Source organism: Hirundo rustica, chromosome 1 (assembly GCF_015227805.2).
Source record: "Hirundo rustica isolate bHirRus1 chromosome 1, bHirRus1.pri.v3, whole genome shotgun sequence".
NCBI classification, from domain to species: Eukaryota; Metazoa; Chordata; class Aves; order Passeriformes; family Hirundinidae; genus Hirundo; species Hirundo rustica.
The window spans coordinates 52438367-52457254 of NC_053450.1; the positions used below are offsets into that span (position 1 = coordinate 52438367).

Below are 18888 nucleotides of genomic sequence, written 5' to 3' on the forward strand. Positions count from 1 at the left end.
CTTTCTTGTCTCCAGGACTGAAGTTTTCAACTAGTGTTTCAGTTGGAACTTAAAATTTATGTGGCTTTTCTCTTCCTCTCTGGTATGAAATGCAATAACAAGTTGCAGGTGAGACAGTTGCAAATTGGGAGGAGTATGTGTGAACATTGAGTTGAATAGGGCTTATTGGGCTTGGATGGACAAATTTGAGGGTAATTGAGCCCTTTTACAGTTTTTCCAGGCAATTGCTGGACAGTTTTTGTATTTGTGAAATAGCAAGCTGAACGCAAGAGCCCTTTTGTCAAATGCTGTGGTTGATGGGCATATTGTTCATTGTGTAAGAGCCATTGCCTTCATTCAATAAAAGAAAATGACTCTTGGTACTTGTCGGCAATCTGCAATGTGAAATTATAGTGTTTAGATTGGATTATCAATTTCAGACTGGTTGGAAGATTTTTAATATCCTGTATGTTGGGGCAGGGATAGAAATTATTTTGTTTTCGTATTTACTAGGTGGCACTAACAAGCCTGTATTTCTAAATCATGAGCCCTAATGATAGAATTTGACCATGAAAAGAGGTATGGTGTTGGAGTATGAACTTGGGTCAAACAGCAATTCAAGTCAAAGATTATCTCTTCATCATACCAGTATTTGGAAAGTTTCAACTGTTACAATATATGTGGGGACGGTTCACTTAGGAAAAGAATTTGGTTTGGAAAGAACCATGCAGAATTGTTTATCCCATTTTTTGCTGGCAAATTGTACTTGAAAACAACATTTGTCAGGATGTCAGGATGCTGTTGCTTAATGTGTTTACTTAACTATGAAAACCTCAGGTTATTTATGCATGTAGTCTGAAAATGAAATTTAGTTTCTCTGATCACTGCATTGCACTATGGTGGTGCAGGATGTTTAACCAAATTGTTATACAGGTGTGTGTGCATATGGCCAATAGAGATAAAACCCCTGCAATCAATACTTGTTATCACTGACAATGTGAGGTACGGTGACTTGTATGTAGCTTCCCTTAGCTAATTTTTCAACTTCAGGGACAATTATGAGCATTTCTAAGTAGATACTATTCACACATTTTTACTGTGTCTTTAAATAGGAATTTCTCTGTGGAAGGAGTATTACATCAAGTGGATTTTTATGATTGCATGTGTGTTTTGAGATAGAGTGGGTAGGAAAGGGATGGCAGTGTGCAGATGTTAAGGTCTCCCAAATTTGCCTAAAAAATGAACTCTGACCATTGGAATTGCCAAAAATTACAGGTATTACTGTCAATAAATTTGCCCAGATATTAAAGCAATACTTGCAGTTTTAATTAATTTTAATGTTATTTAGCTCCTCTTGTTTGAGGTTTGACTTGCTGGAGACATCTGTGGAGTTTGCTTTTAGTTCCTATTTCATTGGTGTGGGAAGTGTGAGCCATGGTAAACCAGAGCCCATTTCTCATCCTCACCTGAAAAGCGAAATGGTGAACATTGGAGAGGTCATACATAAGTGGTGGAGCTCAGATGGGAAATCAGCAAGCTAGCAGCAGGGAGATGTCACTCTGAGGCTGAACTGGGGTGGTATGGAGAGCATGCCATGGTTTGAGGTCCCCAAGGGAAGCTGGGAATGTCCAAGTGTTCAGGACCAGGCTGGATGGAACTTTAAGCAACTTGATCTAGTGGAAGGTGTCTCTCTGTCCATGGAAGGGGGGATGGAACTAGATTATCTTTAAGGTCCCTTTCATCCCAAACCATTCTGTGATTCTGTAACATACTTACCGCTTACAAGGCAGCTGTCAGAGTGGGTTTAGTGGGTTTATATGCTGGTCTGTGTTACACCATGGTCAGGAGGATCCTATGATCCAGTGGTCAGTAAAAGGCAGTTAGAGGTATGATTCTTGTTTGGATGATAGTGACTCCATGAAGTCCCACAGCTATGGTCTCCTAAAAATTCACCCAAACATTTCCCCTCTAAAGCATTCAACATTGTTGATACTTTGCAGGTTTGGGGTGGGGGGTTTGTGGGTTTTTTTCTTAATTTGTTCATTAGTACAATAAATAAATTGTGGGATAGAGGCATTCCTTTGAAGCTGCCTTTGCCACATTCCCACTCCCCATTGCAACGGAGCGCTCCTCCAGGTCGTACCAGCAGTGGGAGGTGGCTGTGATTCCAAGGGAAGGTGCTCGGGCGCTCTTCTTTCCCTCTCACCTTTCTAGTTCTTGTGAGTTCATCCTGCCGTCCTCTTTCCCTCCTTGCCCGGGCTTTTGGCTCCCCAGTCCCGCGAGCGCTTTGGCCGCTGTCCCTTGGTCCCTTGCTCCAGTCCCACATGGCCGAGTGGTCCCTGGCCCCCTGGTCCCTGGTTCCCTGGTCCCTGCTCCCTGGTCCCTGGTCCCTGCTCCCTGGTTCCCTGGTTCCTGGTCCCTGGTTCCCTGGTCCCTGGTCCCTGGTCCCTGGTCCATGGTTCCCTGGTCCCTGGTCCATGGTCCCTGCTCCCTGCTCCCTGCTCCCTGGTTCCCTGGTTCCTGGTCCCTGGTCCCTGCTCCCTGCTCCCTGCTCCCTGCTCCCTGGTCCCTGGTCCATGGTCCCTGGTCCCTGGTCCCTGGTTCCCTGGTCCCTGGTCCCTGCTCCCTGGTTCCCTGCTCCCTGGTTCCCTGGTTCCTGGTCCCTGGTCCATGGTTCCCTGGTCCCTGGTCCATGGTCCCTGCTCCCTGCTCCCTGCTCCCTGGTTCCCTGGTTCCTGGTCCCTGGTCCCTGGTCCCTGGTTCCCTGGTCCCTGGTCCCTGGTCCCTGGTCCCTGGTCCCTGGTTCCCTGGTCCCTGGTCCCTGCTCCCTGGTTCCCTGGTTCCTGGTCCCTGCTCCCTGGTCCCTGGTCCATGGTCCCTGGTCCCTGCTCCCTGGTTCCCTGGTTCCCTGGTCCCTGGTTCCCTGGTCCCTGGATCCCTGGTCCCGGAGTCACCAGGTGGTGCTATTGCCCAGTGCAGCGCCCTCCCCGCACCGCAGCGCTCCAGCCCGGGCAGGAGGGCTCGGTGGTGCTTGGTTTGGTGATGGAGCTCGCTTTGCTGGGCACCCGTGTCAGGTGCTGCGAGGGGTCTTCTTGTTTCTTGCCGCGGGTCCGGTCGTGAGCCAGTTTTATTGACGCAAAGTTGTTTTCCGTGACTTAATCAGCCGGTGCCTTGTTTGACAGTGAGGTGCCCCAAAGGCCGGACTGCTTCTGCACAGTTTGTACTCAAAAGCTGCTTCACTGTAGTGTGAAGCATTAGCAAGTCTCGTTGAGGATATCCTCAGGCTTTGCACTCTGGGTCCCCCGTGCAATCCAGTGGGAGGGATTTTTGCTTGTTCATTGGCACGTGCTGCCAGTCCAGAGGAGATTTGTGTGTGTGTGTGACCTTTCAAAGGTGCTCCTCTTCTTTCTCCTTTCATTCTCTCATCTTATTAGCCAGCCAGATTGATACCACCTTATTTGCAGCTGGTTTTTATAGAGATCATGCTCCTACTTGAAACTGTAGAGGCAGTTCAAAACATGGAGTTGAGCATCTTAAATGAATAGCCAATGCCCCCAAAAGCCAGAATTTGAGCTGAAGGAATGCAAATAAACACCAAGTTCCTTCGTACCTTTTCACCAGGCTAAGCAATTCTCTCTCCACAGCCGCCCATACCACATGCTGTCAAGGGCATAAGAAATTGATTGAGATTCTGCTCTTTGATTTCAATTTAAAATCCTCCGTTTCTCTTGGCAGTTCAGCTGCTGTTCTGAATTTGATAACCTGTGTGCAAAGGGAAAGGAAGGGTGTAAAAAAAGACACAGAGAATTAGCTGGAAATCTTATGTGGGGAAGCAGTTTCTAAATAATATTAGTGACAATGAAAGGCTGTTATCTTTGCTGTCCATGCTTGTGGTAGCATAGCGCTGTGGTTAGCTTGCACATTGAATGATAAGATGAAGTGATTAAGCATAAATAGTGGAATTGGAATATGGATTTGGATTTTGTGTTGGTTTTTGTTTGGTTGGTTGTTTTCTTTACCAAAGTAGGTGAGCTCTAAAAATTGAGAAGCAGAGGTAGGTTGGCTGCAGCATTAATTTTATTCCTGAAGAATAGCTCTGTTGTCTCTTTTGCTCCACAGCCCCCTGTGTCATAAATAAAGATTGCTTTGTATTCCTGTGCCGGCTTCGTAGGAGCAGCACGATTTGTAAGCCCTGGAAGAGTAAATGTGCAGCAGACACGTGGAATACTTTGCTGGGGCAATGAGTATCACACCAGGCTGGGGCATGAACAGATCAAGAGCAGCCCTGCTGAGTAGGACCTGAGGGTTCTGCTGGATGAGAGGCTGAGCATGAGCCGTCAGTGTGAGCTTGCAGCCCAGAAAGCCAAACACGTCCTGGGCTGCATCAAAGGCAGCGTGGCCAGCAGGACAAGGGAGAGGATTCTGCCCCTCTGCTGCCATGAGACCCCACCTGCAGTGCTGCAGCCAGCTCTGGGGTTCCCAGCACAGGAAGGACATGGGAGAGGGAGATGAAGCGCTTGGGATTGGAGCCCTAGTGATAACAGCAGAATAATGCCAAATATCTTGGAAACACTCTAGGAAAGACTTTGGTTTTATATAATATTACATGCATGAACATATCAATGTCTCTGGCAAAGTGAATTTTTTGCTAGCATTAGCTATAATACAGATATTAGCTGCTCTTCAGTTACTCTTATCTCTGGCCAGGCACATAACTTTGGTAGGATGACAAAGTGCTTTTGGCCATCAATGTTTGATTTTGTGCTCTGTAGTTTGGTGTTTCTTGTGATCTTTGGGTGTGTCTTTGGCAAAAGTAGATAGTTGAAGAGATTGTAATCAATACTGCAGTCTGTGAGTGGGGGAGGGATGGAAATACTCTTTTTTGTCTAAAAGAGAGAAAAGGATGTAGCAAAATATTAAAGAAAGTGTATTTGAAACTTGGGCATTAGGGATTTTTGTTATCTCTGAAAGATTACTGGCTGGGATCTGGTGGAGAGCAAGGGGCCTGTGACTATGAAGAAACTTGCTAACTCCAAAGAAGCCTACACATCACCAGGACCAGTAGGGCTGCATTCTCTGGCTCCAGGTGTGACGGATACTGGAGCAGCTATGCAGGCCTGAGTTTAATTCCACAAGAGGTTGTGTGTGGAAGGAAACCACGTGCTGAATAATCACACTGATAAGGGTGCTGAAACTGGTAAGGCAGCAGGCATTTGGCTTTGGGGGCTGGTTGGGAACGGAAGAGGACAGGGCTGTAGACTCCCTTCAGCTGTGAGGTGAAGCAGATGGTCGGTCACTGTACACGTTTTGCAAATGGATGTGGACTGAAGGAAAACAAACCAAGAAAAGGGATCAGATGGTGTTTTCCATTCGGAGATGTATTGGGTTTCCATGGCAAGGCTTTGGTACCAGGAAGGGGCTGCAGGGGTGGCTTCTGTGAGAAGCTGCCAGAAGCTTCCCTGGTGTCCTACAGAGCCAATTCCAGCTGCCTCCAGGATGGACCTAACACTGGCCAAGGCTGAGTCTATCAGTGATGGTGGTAGTGACTCTGGAATAACACGGCTACGAAGGGGAAAAAGGTACTGCACAAGAGCAGATTTCTGCCAGAGGGAGGAGTGAGAATACGTGAGAGCAACAACCCTGCAGATGCCAGGGTCAGTGGAGGAGGAGAGCGACGAGGGTACTCCAGGCTCTGGAGCAGATATTCTCCTGGAGACCATGGTGCAGACCATGGTGAGGCAGCTGTGCCCCTTCACCCCATGGAGATCCATGGTGGAGCAGAGACCCTCCTCCAGCTTGTGGAGGGGACCATTTTGGAAATGGTGGATGCCTGAGGTAAACCGTGACCACATGGAAAGTCCATGCAGGAGCAGGCTCCTGCCGGGACCTGTGGACTCATGAAAAGAGAAGCCCACGCTGAAATAACTTTGCTGGCCCAACTTGTGACTCTGTGGAGGACCCACACTGGAGCTGTCTGTGCCTGAAGGACTGCACCCCATGGAAGAGACTGCTGGAGCAGTTTGTGAAGAACTGCACCCCATGGGATGGACTCAGGTGTAAGCAGAGGGAGAATGTGAGGAGTCTTCCCCCTGAGGAGTAGTGAGAGGCGAAGACAATGCTCTCATGAGGAGCAGGTAGAGAAATTGGGAGTAAAGTTAAGCCCAGGAAGAAGGGAAGGGTGGGGGGGAAGGTGTTTTAAGATTTAATTTTTATTTTTCATCATCCTACTTTGATTTTATTGGCAATAAATTAAATTAATTTCCCCATTTTGGGTCCATTTTGCCCATGGCAGTAGTTGGTGAGTGATCTCTCCCTGTCCTTATTTCAACCCACATGTTTTTTTGTTATATTTTTTCTCCCCTGTCCGGCTGAGGAGGGGGGTGATAGGATGGCTTTGGTGGGCATCTGGTTTCCAGACCACATCAGCCCACCACAGGAGGCCAGATACATTAAGCCCTGACTGGTAAATGTTGGTTGGAGTTTTTTTAATTTGTTTGTGGGTGATTTTTTTGTTTGTTTGTTTGGGTTTTTTGTTTGTTTGGTTGGTTTTTTCTTTTTTAATGGGTCTTTGTGGGTTTTTTTGTGGTTTTGTTTTGTTTATTTTTTTCTGTTTTAAAACAGCCAGTAGAAGTATAGAGGTGGTATTGAAGATGCATATAAATACCAAACAAATCTACTCAGTGCTTGACTATCTCTTAAAGCACTTAAATAGCTCTTTGTTACTGTACTGTCTGAATGCTTCAGAACTGTTACTGTTTTACATCCCCATAATGCTGTTACAAGGTAAAAATCAAATAACTATTTTCATATAACAGCTCGTGAGCTGAGAACAATAGAGCCAAGAATTCCTGTGCCAAATGCAGTCCTTCTGATATAACAGGACTGACCTGATTGTGGGTAGAACCAGTGCTGCACTTTCATGTGTAGTGGGAATTAATATAATTCTAATGTGCTCCAGAGGAAAAAGTCTGATTCTATAGCTCATTTGTGCTCGACAACAGCGATTTTGGCCAGAAAGCAATTAGAAATGATGCGTAGGGTTTTTGATTGTGTGGGAGTTGGCATAGGTCATCCTAACTTAGTGGGAGGTAAACTGACTTAAAAGATACCTTCACTGCCATATATTATGAGTTTAAAGAAGGGAATGCAACAAAGGGAAATGCAAATAGGGATGTTCCTGTAAAGTTCACACAGGGACAGATGACCAGAAGAACTGTGGTGGTTCCTACTACAGTGAGACTGCAGAATCCAGCCAGGGTAAACCCACCAGAGAAGGCCAGTGGTGTCCATCCTCCCTCTCAAAACAGAGTTGCATTGAGATCCATGTGTTTGTGCTGGGATTGTGGGCAGCTGGGTTCCAATATTCGATGTGAGTGTTGTTCATTTGGCGAGTACCCTTCACTCAGAAAAGTGCATGATTGCAGAACGACACTTCTGGGAGCCAGCCCTGGTCCTAGTTCTTCCCTTCCAAAAATTTACTTTGCAGACAAGTATCTCCCAGATCTTTGCAGAGATTTCTTGAAGATCACTGGTGGTAGAAGGCCAGAAATTTTACTTTGGAATTTACAGGAATCATTAGTGTCCTGAATGAGATGTGTATATTTCGACTGCAGAAGTGAGGCTCAGAGCACCTGTACCTGCATGCTTTTGGTTCAGGCTGAAGCCTCAGGCAGTTTTGTGTTGGTGAAGCAGCTGAGAGCCAGCATGTGAGGCCAAGAGCTGCTTGCTCTTGTATTTTCATCTGGGCAGTTATGCAGTGATAGCTTTGCTCACTTGATACATCTTGCAGATGGAAAAACTGAATAAAGGTGAGAAGCTTTTTGCACTTCTTCCTAGACACCACTCCGCGGTGCATGGCTTCATTTTCCCTGGGACAAGCCTGACACTTGGCAGATTCAATTCAGTCCCTCGGGTGTCTCTGAACCTCGGACTCCTGCAAGGTATTTCTCCTTACAGCAGTGTTTTCAGACAACTGAAAGTGATACCCAGAGAAGGGCGAAGGATGTGTTTAAAGTTAGCAAAAAGTTTATTGGGTAGAGTAATTCTTGGATTAAAATACTGCCCTTGGAAGCTGTGATCAGGAATCTGTTGTGCATAACTCTTCCTTATATGTTCATACAGTTGATAAAAATCCAAAGGCAGTTTCAGATGCTCTTCAAGCTGCCTGTCACAGCCTTCCAGAGCAGCTGTAACTGGATTAGTAAGACATGGAAAGTATTGCAATGCTACCTGCATTTGATCATCTGAGTAACGATTAAAATGTTAAAGACGGGCATAGAGGACTAAAGCAGGCTGCAAATTGCGAGGTTTTAATTTATTTTTCAGCTTGTTGCTTTTTTACCTCCACTGGAATTCAAAAGACAGCCGTAATCCTGTACTCAGCCTTACCGTGTCACGTGCCTTTGGGTTAAGAACTGGCAACCCCGAAAGCATTCAAAGATGCAGGCTGGGTATCTCAGTGCTGCGTGCCAGACCTTGCCCGAGGAGTGACATTCCTTCTGGACACCAGGCTTGACCAGAGCTAAGCTTACATTTCTGCTAAAGCCCGGCGATACTTTACAGCACAGGCCTTGCAATTTGTTTGATGATAGCTAATGAAATGCAAACCATTTAGCAGCTCTGAGATGCGGTTACACTGCTGTGAATTTTCAGATTCCATCAAAGTCCTGCTGAGGGTAATGGGAATGGGCCAGGGTGATTCAACTGTAAATCAAAAACGAAAGCGTGGCCAATTCTGACAGTGGAAAGAAGAGCTCTTTAAATGTGCAGAAGCTGATTTGCCAAGTCAAAACCAGCTGTGCCTTACAGAGCTACTGGAATGAGTGGTCTCTCTGCATTTGTATTTTTTTTTGTGACTGATTATTTTTCTTCCCCATAAGTTTAAATTCTGTCTTTCTAACCAAGGTTTGCCTGGCCAGTTGCAACTGTTTTTGGTATATGAAATACCAAATGCATTGGTAATAAAGGACAGTTTTCTCCTTTTTGGTAGCTTCATACCGATTCAAGTGTTTTCATCTGTACATCTGTAATACTTCAACAGTGAAAGGTCTGCTCTGAGCAAGACAAGGACCTCTCCCTCCTCTCTGCACTAGCACCGGCAGGAGTCAGATCAGTGTTACAAAAAGTGGAATTTAACTTGGGAAATCTTAAGCATAAGCTGGCTCCTCTGTTATTTTTCAGCTAGGGATAAATAAGCCAAGAGTGTCTGGTGGTGTGAATATGTGACAGGGAGCCAGGAATTCTTGCTTCTCTTAACAGTGAAGAGCAGCCAGCTTCCTCTTTGAGTAGATCCTCTTCCAGGAGAGTGGGACAGCTTTTTGACTGCACCCCAGATCTGTATGTTTCATCAAGGGCCACCCCCCCCCCCCTTTTTTTTTTTTTTTTTTTTTGTCTGAAAGAAGACAAGGTGGTATTATGTCACTAGAAGGTACACTGAGAGGATTGTTAGAGACAAATTTGACCACAGATGTCTCTGGTCATGCACTTAATTGCACTTCTTGGTGTTAACCTGTCTGGAGGAAGCTTCAAAGCAGCTTGCTGATAGGCTCTTGTACTGCTCTCTGGCTGAAACCCTGAGTTCCATCAGTGTGAGCAGCTTTGTAGTTCCAGCTCTATGCCTGATGAAAAAGCTTTGCCGTGGGAGACTTCCCAGGGGTTACACTAAATTAACCCTGACTCCATTGGTTGTGCTCTTTTTCTCTTGATCAGGGATCCTCAAAGGAAGGGTTCAGGCACCAAATGCTTGTGGTGCCTTTGTTCAAGTTAGGGTGGTTGGCAGCTCAGCTTTTGGGGAGCCTGGCACAACTGGGCTCTGAGGAGCAGATGCCCTCTGCTGTGTGAGGTGCAGGGAAGTCCTGCTGAATTTGATGGAAGCCATATGAGCGGTGGGATCAGTTTCTGGCCTGTGGGGAAGGATGAAGTCTTGTCAGGTCCAAATGTTTCTCATATTATCACTGAACTAACATCTTCTTTGCCTGGGGATTTTTGAGCACTTAGTATTAATACCCTCTGGGTTGCTAGGGCTCATTCTTCTTCTGATCTGTAAGACTAACTTCATGCTAAACCCTGTCAGACTTAATGAGACCTGTCTGTAGCTGATATCTCAGTGATTCTTAGTTATTGTGAGGAATGTTTTGAAGGGACAGGCGTTTTTAATTTTTAAACATTTTTACAAATTCAGATTGTAAATTTGATTGAATCCTGGCTTTGTCCAAGTTGATGAGAAAACTTCCTTCTGAAGGAGCTGTGTGTGGGATCTCTATTTCTATAAAGGTCAGTTCTCCATTGCTTCTTAATGCAGGTTTTTGTGGTGCCTGTCTCCAGGGTGTCTCAACCTTCCTTTAAAGCTGATATGGGAAGTTAGTCATGAGATCCGTGGTGGTTACAAGCCAGATGTTCTTTTTTTCTTTTTTTTCCTTACTTTGCAAGTGGCAGGACGGAAGGCAGTTTCTTCAGTGCGTTCATTCTTACGGTGCCATTTCCTCATGTGAAGTGCTGTCTAGTGTTCCGTTTTGTTTTGTTTGTATTTTCAAAATCCTGGAGTTGTAACAGATTTTTGTGTGGTTTATCTAATTTTACACATACTTAGGAAGCCCTGTGTGTTGACATACCAGAGGAAGATTCTGCATAGTCGAGACTAAAAAAGCTCTTGCAGCACTGTGCATGGTTATAGGGCTGCATGATTATAGGGCTGCTATAGGGCATCAGTCATGATATGTATGGATTTTTTTGTGAATCGAACACTTATTCCATTTCAGATGGGGAAAAAAAAAAAAAAAAAAAAGATTAGTTTACTCAGCACAATAGGGCATGACCCTCAATCTATTAAATGCTATTATAATATCAAGCTACAGACTAGCAGCCTAATCAGGGATGTGCTTACAGGGTACTGTAGCTCCCTCCAGCTTGGAAAAGTGCTTGGAGGACCAGGCCCTATGTGCAAAGATATAAAGGAAACATCAAGATTTAAATTAAAGAACTACATTTTTCTGCATTATGTTCTTCTGCTGTGATAGATGTGTTTGGAACAATAGATGGAGGAATATACCAAATGCCTATTTGTAATGGGAAAATGGTTTTCTTTTTTAATATATTGTTCATATTTTTTTTCTGTTTTATTTTTTTCATCTCCCTGTAAGCTGCTGCAAATCAGCCAGAAGTCAGCAGCTCTGCTGTTTGCCTGCAAATGAGTTGCCAGCATCCTGTAATGCTGCTAGCTTGAAATACAGTTTCATCTCCTTTACAGTAATGAGAGCTGAGGAGAGCCAGGTGGGGTGGTTCCCTGGGAGCAGGAGTGTGGGTGGAAGCACTGTTTTCTGTGGCATTCTGCTCTCCATTCTGGAGCTCTTTAAATCCTCACACCTAAATCTGCTGGTAAGGGATTTTGAAAGAACAGAGATTGTGTTTTCCGGGGTTAAAGTTTTTGTAAGTGTGCTAGGACGCTTATGAAGAAGAAAAGGGAAAAAGAACCAACCCGCTGTTGGTGCCTGGAGTGACTTGTGAACACCTTGATTCACAATAATTATTTTACACTTATTCATTTCTTGCCCCTTCTTTCCTGGTTTGGTATGCTCTTGATCATACTGAGTAAATGACTATAGTGCTGAAGCCCTTGGGTTTCCTGTGAATGAGGGTTTTTCCCAAAGAATTGCAGGATCTGTTTCTTGAAGTGCAACATAACTCCTGAGGGCATGTTCTCAGTTTCTGAAACTTGTCCAATCCACTCTGCTCAGTGCCACTGTGACCTTTTGCATAAGCCAAGATGTTATATCTTTGTGTGTGTTTGATGTTATAAGTACACCAACATCAGGTAAAACAAAACAGAAAAACAGATTAGAGGGTGTAATAGCAGAACTCTGAGAACTGGAAAAATAAATCGGTATGCCCAGGCATGTGGCTTGATAAATCTGCTATAATCCTTTGAAGAAAAAAAGAACAGAACAAGAGAGATCATCCCCATCAGATGTTAGAAAAATAGAGAAAAACCATGTAGTAAAGTACAAAGCAGATGGTTGCATGAAAGGTTTATACAGCCTTAGCAAGGAGGTTTAATATCGAGGCACTGCTGAGAAACAAACGTTTTTTTCTACTTCTCTGAAACAGCAACTCTGCTTTCCTTGTCCTCTGTGAGAGACTTGAAAGACAGTTCCCTGTTGTCGATAAAAGTTAAGGTCTCATTAGCTGTTTTCAAGTTGTTGTATAACATTCATATGGCATGTTTTGCTCTGCTTTCAGGCAGGTGTATGTCTTGACTGATGGGTGTCAGTGCAGTTTTCAGTAACGTGGACTGAACGCTGTCTAAGTAGTTTTAAATCCCATGATGGAATGATAATCACTGCCTTAAGTAGGAAGCTTTTTCTATTTTACTTCCTTCCCCTCTGTGCTCTAATTATACTCTGGTAGATGGTGGTTTGCATCCTCCAGGCAGCAAAAGGGAAGCTGAGAGTGCTTGTTTCAGCTGAAACCCCCATGTGCAATAAATTGCCTGGCTCCTGGAAAGCACCAGCCGCTGGCTGCAGCAATGCTTGTCCTAGAAACAGGTCCACTTGTGGTCCAAGTCCTTGGTTTCACTCCAGTTACTCGAGGGTGATATTTAGCCCTCCTGGTAGTGCAAGCAACCCCGGGAGCAAGGTGTAAGAATGCCTTTAAGCTTCTGGAGGGCTGTTGGTGTGCCTGGCATATGCTTAACTGTGGTCATTGTGAGATGTGAAAGCAATAGAAACTTTGAAAGGTCCTTTTAACGTTATCATGAAACGTTCGTGAGAGCCACGGACTGAAAGATGAAGAGGGTCCAGGAAAATGAGCTAAGCTTTAATCCATGCTTGTGCATGTCACATCCCTGGCAGAGACCCTGGCTCCTCTTGTAATTGCAGTTGCCATTCTGAGTGACTTCTCAGGGGAGCTGGAGGAAGCAGATGAAGCATCCTTGGATCGCCGGAGTCTAGTTTCGAACACGGTGGCAGAAACACTGTCCCCACAAAGAGGGAAATGTAATTCCTTGCAACCAGTGGGTGGTAATTCTAGTTTCTGTACACCATTTAAAATCTGGAAAAATAATTAGATCCTCAATTTCAGGGCAGAGGGGTTTTTTAATTTTATTTTTGTTAGCGTGTTCTGCCATCCTGGTGTAGTAATTATATGGTGAGGTCAGCTGGAATCGATAATGAAGGCAAAATTTGGGATTAGTAACAGGATGTGTTACTGCTATTGATCAAGGGCTACAGGGCTGTTTTTAAACACTGCTCCTCTCTTTGATCTTTTTTTCCTATCGATTGGAAAGAGTAGATAAACAACTGTCTGTGTAACATGAGCATTTATTACAGCTTTTAAGCTGACTAAGGACAGCTTTGAATTAAATATGAGAGTTTAAATGATGGTTTTCTAATAAGTGCTGTCTATAAAGACTGGCGTGACAATACAGTTTAACGTAAGCATGGTGAAAGGAAATGTAAATACAGGCATTCTTTTTCTTTCTGATTCAAAAGGAAGACAACATATTGCAAAATTATTATAGGAGAGGCAGAAGTGCTATTTTTAATATATAATTATATGTGGGCAAAAGCTGCTTTTCTATTTTTTTAATATATATTTATGTGTCTCGTGCTGTTAACAAACTGTGTTTTCTTACCTCGGCATTTTTCAAGAGTGTTGTGTAAATTAGTCATCTTAAAATGCGAATACAATTGGAGCTACCATGTACAATCTGATAGTTCTGCAATCACTTCAAAGAAATTAATAGAAAACTTTCCATCGACTGTTTAATGAGTTAGATTGGACCCTGGGCTGTCATTGTTAATGTCTTGGAAAGGTCAGTATTGATTTCCTGGCATCCTTTTTGTCTCTAAGGAGGCTCTTTGCAATTCTGTGGAAGACATAGCGATAATGTTATTCCTCTTCCTTGATAATTACCCGTATAATTTGAGTTCTACCTACCATCCTAGGCTTTGGGCAAAACTGAAAAATGCTTCATTTTAGGGAAGTTGTTCATATCTTAAATGCCTAAATAATATTTCTGCATAGTTTCAAGGTTTTTTTTTTTCCTGCCTCTTCAGGTTACTTTGAATTTTATTCTGGTATTGTACTGCTGTTATTTTTCCCTACTGATTGGGTAGGTTAAAAGAAAAAAAAAGAAAAAAAAAGAAAGAAAGAAAGAAAAAAAAGACTATTTCTGCAAATGGAATCAGCCTGCCATGTTGCAGTGTAGAAAGTAAGGTGTGTTGCCTTTAAAGTAACACACTGCAGACCTCTAACATGGCATGCACAGAGAGCACCTCTCTGGGGATCCAGATCCTTGGATTCCTACCTTTTCAAAACCGCCTGAAGCCTCTGCAAAGTTTCCGCTAAGTGGGCTAGTTTGTCACGCCATGAAAAGGTTATTTCCACTAAGTCAGTGCTGTCAGAGTGACAGTAAAATGTTGGTGTTTTTAGTCTGTTTTGGAGGCTTGTTTGGGCTGGCCGTGCAGCAGGCCTGAATGGAATTGTTTCTCCGGCTCTGGTGTGTAACGCACCGTGTGTTGGAAAGCAAGGGGTTTGCTTGTGCGAGTAAATGGCTATGCTGGATGGACTGCAGTCCTTGCAACGGGAATATAAAATCCACCCAACAAAATAGAGGGCTTGGAGAGAAGAGAGTCCTGGGAAGAGGGCCAGGGAGATTCACTCACAATGCTGATGTTTGAAAAGGATAAGCCATGTCCTCACTTTTCTTCTGGAGTGTGTAATGTGCCCCGCTTGCCGCAGGATCAGAAGAAAGAGTCAAATATTAATTCCTGAAAATAAATCAAGTGAAGTATTGACATCTGTGGTCTCCTGGATATGACTTCGTGACTCACTGTCATGCTTTCTTTGGTTTTCAGGATACCGGGGTTGGGAAATCGAGCATCGTTTGTCGGTTTGTCCAGGACCACTTCGATCATAATATTAGTCCTACCATTGGGTAAGTACCACAGATAGCATCACTTTGGTTTTCACTGGTCAGCGAGGTTTCAAATCTGACCCTTGAGTGATTTACATCCTAAGGTCTTAAAAAGTAGTCAAAACAGTCTGAAGTGGGAGGCTCTTGACAAGACAAAAACCAAAACTCCACAACCCTGTGATCTGCACAAGTGATCAGGTCATCCCATGGCTGAGTAATGGCAGGAAGATCGTGGGAAGCCCTTAAAGGACCTTTGTTGAGTGTGCTGGTAGGCTGGGCTGGAACATGGACAGTGTCTGTTACCCCACAGATGTGTTTTTCTCTAAGTTAAGATGTGTCACATTGTCCTTTCTAAAAATAGGAACAATGCAATTTAAACTAAGTATAATTAATTTATATCACTTCTTATAAAACTACTAGGTTTCCATGTATCAGACCATCAGGATCCTAATAGTCTTGTAGTAGATTTTAATTCAGAGGGGTTTTTTTTATTATTTCTTTTAATATCTTAGGGACAGATCTTCCAAGTCCGGTGCGACCTAGAAAATTTTTAAAGTTATGGATCTCTTATGAGAAAGGAAGATGTTATGGAATGTAAAGAAAGGAGTAATTTGGGGGGAGAGGGCTGATCTGGCACGTGTGTCAGAGGTGTTATTAGTCGTCCTTGAAGGACTGGTATTGATTTCTGTGTGTTGTTTAGGGGGTTGGATGGTACCTTCTGAAGCTCTTCCTTTCAGTGCATGAAGGAGTCTCAGCTGGAAGCTTCACATAGAAGTTCCAGGACAATTTTGGACTCCTGAATGAGATGAATAGAGGAAAATGGACAGAGAGAAAGGAAGCATGTCATGAATAAAATTACTGGCTGAAGGACACTTCTTTGCAGTGAAGGAATAGATGGCAACTTGAGTGGTTTTCTTTTTACTTCTAAACCGTTAGTAGCCTTTTTCCCCAAGCAGTTGTTGTTGCTAAGTAAATGCCTTCTGCTCAATTTGGAAAACAATTTTCCTCTGTTATCATAATTATGAAAACTAAAGGGATTTTTTTTCCCATTGGGATATTAAAATGTAAAGGCTAGCTTCACACATATGATATTATTTGTCTGCACAGATAAGGGTTTTTTTCTTCCAAATTATTCAACTGTTTTAAATATATAATCCTTGCAATCAGCAGTAGCCACTATAAAGTTCCCAGTTTTGAAGCTGTGAAATGTTGCTTGTTGGTTTGAGAAGGAGGGTGACGACTGAGAGAACACACCCTGAAAACAACCAAAGAAATGCTGCCTTTTTTTTCCCCCCAGTTATTATTTTCATAAGCAATGCGGCATTGTTAAATTCAAGCAATTTGCAGATGGCTGTAGAGCAGAACTCTGGTATATCATTCTCAGGAAATGTTTTGTTCAGTCATATGTCATTTGATGTCATTCAGTGCTTTCATAATGACCGTGTATTGTATCAAATGCATCTTTATGAGCCAGGAAAAATGTTGCCACAACAAAAATGGTTCAGCAATACCCAGATAGGATGGGGAAAATAGAAATCTGCCAAGGTTTGGCAGTCTCTCCTACCAGCTTTCAAACAAACTGCTGTAATACAGAAAAAGCCTGTAAATTTGTAACCTTCTTCCCTAAAAGAAAAAACTTTGAAAATATAGACCTATCTCATTTCCTATGGAAAAATAAATGAAACTACAAAGATTTCTTCATTCCAGTTGGAAGGGAGAACAACTTTCTTGCATTTTTTTTACCATGTGCACTTCAGCAGGTGACTTTTCTGTTGCCTGGTGATCCAGTCTCATGTATGAAAGTGAAAAGTGACACATGATGTTGTCTGTTGCCTTTTTCTCAGGTCTGTATCACCAAGAAGTTGTAGCTAACAAGCAGCAGAGGCCATGTGTGAATGACAGGAGCATTTGTGTTCCTGGACCCATGAACAAATGCCCTCTGAACTTCAGAGGCTTTTCCCTTCTTTTTAAAAATACATCTATGGGTAGGATATGTCCTATCCAAGAAAAGGGAGACTTCTACTTCTGCAGGTACTTTATCAAGGTTTCAGAGTTTTGCCCAAATGCAGTCCAATCCAGCAGAACTCACTAAGGTCTACAGGTTACATATTCAGTGTGTCAGCTGTGTTACAAATTTCTCTTTCTTCCTTATTTCCAGAGCATCCTTCATGACAAAAACTGTGCCATGTGGGAATGAGCTTCATAAATTTCTGATCTGGGACACAGCTGGTCAGGAGCGTGTGAGTATCAGTTTGCAGAATGCTTTTATTATCCTGGTCTCTCTTAATGTGTTGATGTACTTTTTCTAAACCTTTCATCTTCAGAGGATTTTTTAAGTATGAACCTCCTGAAATTTTGCAGCGCTCTGCAATGCAGGTGGTCAGCCAGCACCAAGTACGTAGGTTCCTTTTCCATGGATGGGGAAAATGCAGAGACAGGCTAACCATACCACTTATCTAAAAGAACCCAAACCACGGTGTGAATTATCAGCCACCTTCCCCCAGACAGCTTGAGCAGTGCCCCAGCAACATCCAGTTCCCCTCTGGCTTCATCAGGTTTGTGTGTTGCAGCTCTTATCAGCACTGCAAAGGCTTTGACTTGCAGCCCATGGCCTGGGGAGGGGGCTGAACTTAGGTGGTGACTGTGGTTGTCTTGCATTGGGACAGTGAATGTGGGCATGGCTTGTGTCTGCTGGTATTATCTAGGAAATTACCACCAGCAACCTGAACCACTTTGGGGTTTTGTCTTGATTTTTTTCAAAGTCTGTGAAGCGAGTTGCTCAGATCAAGTGGCTTTTCCTTTGACTTTTCAAAACAAACAAACAAAACCCCAAAAACAAAACAAAAAAACAAGCCCATAATGGATTTTTGGTCATTAGTTCATGTTGACTGTAAGTAAGTCTGGCTGATCATTTTTTTCTTTTAATAGCCTCAGTGGCAGTAGTATGCAGTAATGGACTGTACAGCTGTAGGTTTCTCTTGATATATGCCCACGTTTGTCTTGAGAAATTTGAGAGAAATGGAAAAACCTATCCACACTTCTGGAACATTCTCAAACTTCTGAAATGGCACAATGTCTCTTCATAGGAAATTGTAGCTATGCTCACGTAAGGTTGGGATAAAATGAGATGCTTATACAGACTGGGGTGTCAGTCCTGACACATCCTGCTGGATTCTCCATACCTTGTGTGTGAATTGTGGGCAAAGAAGATTTTTGCTCTTAAGTGCAGGAAATGCTTGTGCTTTTATTGTCAATGCACAGCGTGAGGTAAAGTGACCCTGATGAAATCTGTTGGCTCATAACAATTCAGTAAGTTACTTATCATGGGAAAATGGACCTTGAAAAACATATTTGAAGTATAGCCTAATTCCTTCCCTTGAATCTTGTTTGTTCAATTTCTACATGGTCTGAAGCTGATGACTGACTAATTATTGCAAGAGGTAGCAAAAGTTCAGATTTTTTTCCCATGATTTCAGTTTCCTTGCTTATTCTCTCTCGTTTCCCTCCACTGCCCTGCTCTTCTTGCTTTTTCTTTTCCTTTTAGCACTATACACATAAAACTCAGTTGGATTAATGCTTATATCAAAATTTAACTATTTTCCTACAGAGTCTAAGAACTCTCAAAGCCCTTGAAAAGTAGGTGAATAGTAATATCTGTATTTACTGAAACAAATTATGCCTCATTTGAGGCAGGAAATCTGTGACTGAGCTCTGACTCTTGGACACAAAATCCATCCTTCCCAGCTAGTCCCTTATGTTTCCTCTCAATTTTTTTTTATCTCATCATTTTTGAAACATCTGCTTGTCTTTGTTTTGTGTGTGCGTATGAAACTGTGGTGAGCAGTGAGCACGACAAACTTTGTTAGATTGCTTAGAATTTATTACAGATAAGACATGTTAAAGGTTTGAATTAATTAGTAATCACAAATTAGTCCAGGCTCAGTGTGCTGATGTGGAGCCTTCACAGCAGAAGAGCCCTGGCTGAGGTTTAACTGAGG

At 43.2% G+C, this 18888-nt stretch overlaps 1 protein-coding gene across 5 annotated transcripts in view; it reads left to right on the forward strand.

The window, feature by feature from the left end:
• RAB31 (RAB31, member RAS oncogene family) overlaps positions 1-18888 on the forward strand; it is a 74278-nt gene that overhangs the window by 11921 nt on the left and 43469 nt on the right. For all 5 annotated transcript variants that reach the window (XM_040078203.1, XM_040078232.2, XM_040078214.2 and 2 more), the window contains exons 2-3: positions 14832-14911; positions 17049-17130. In XM_040078203.1, the coding sequence (XP_039934137.1) occupies positions 14832-14911; positions 17049-17130 (162 nt within the window). The remainder of the gene's footprint in view (positions 1-14831; positions 14912-17048; positions 17131-18888) is intronic.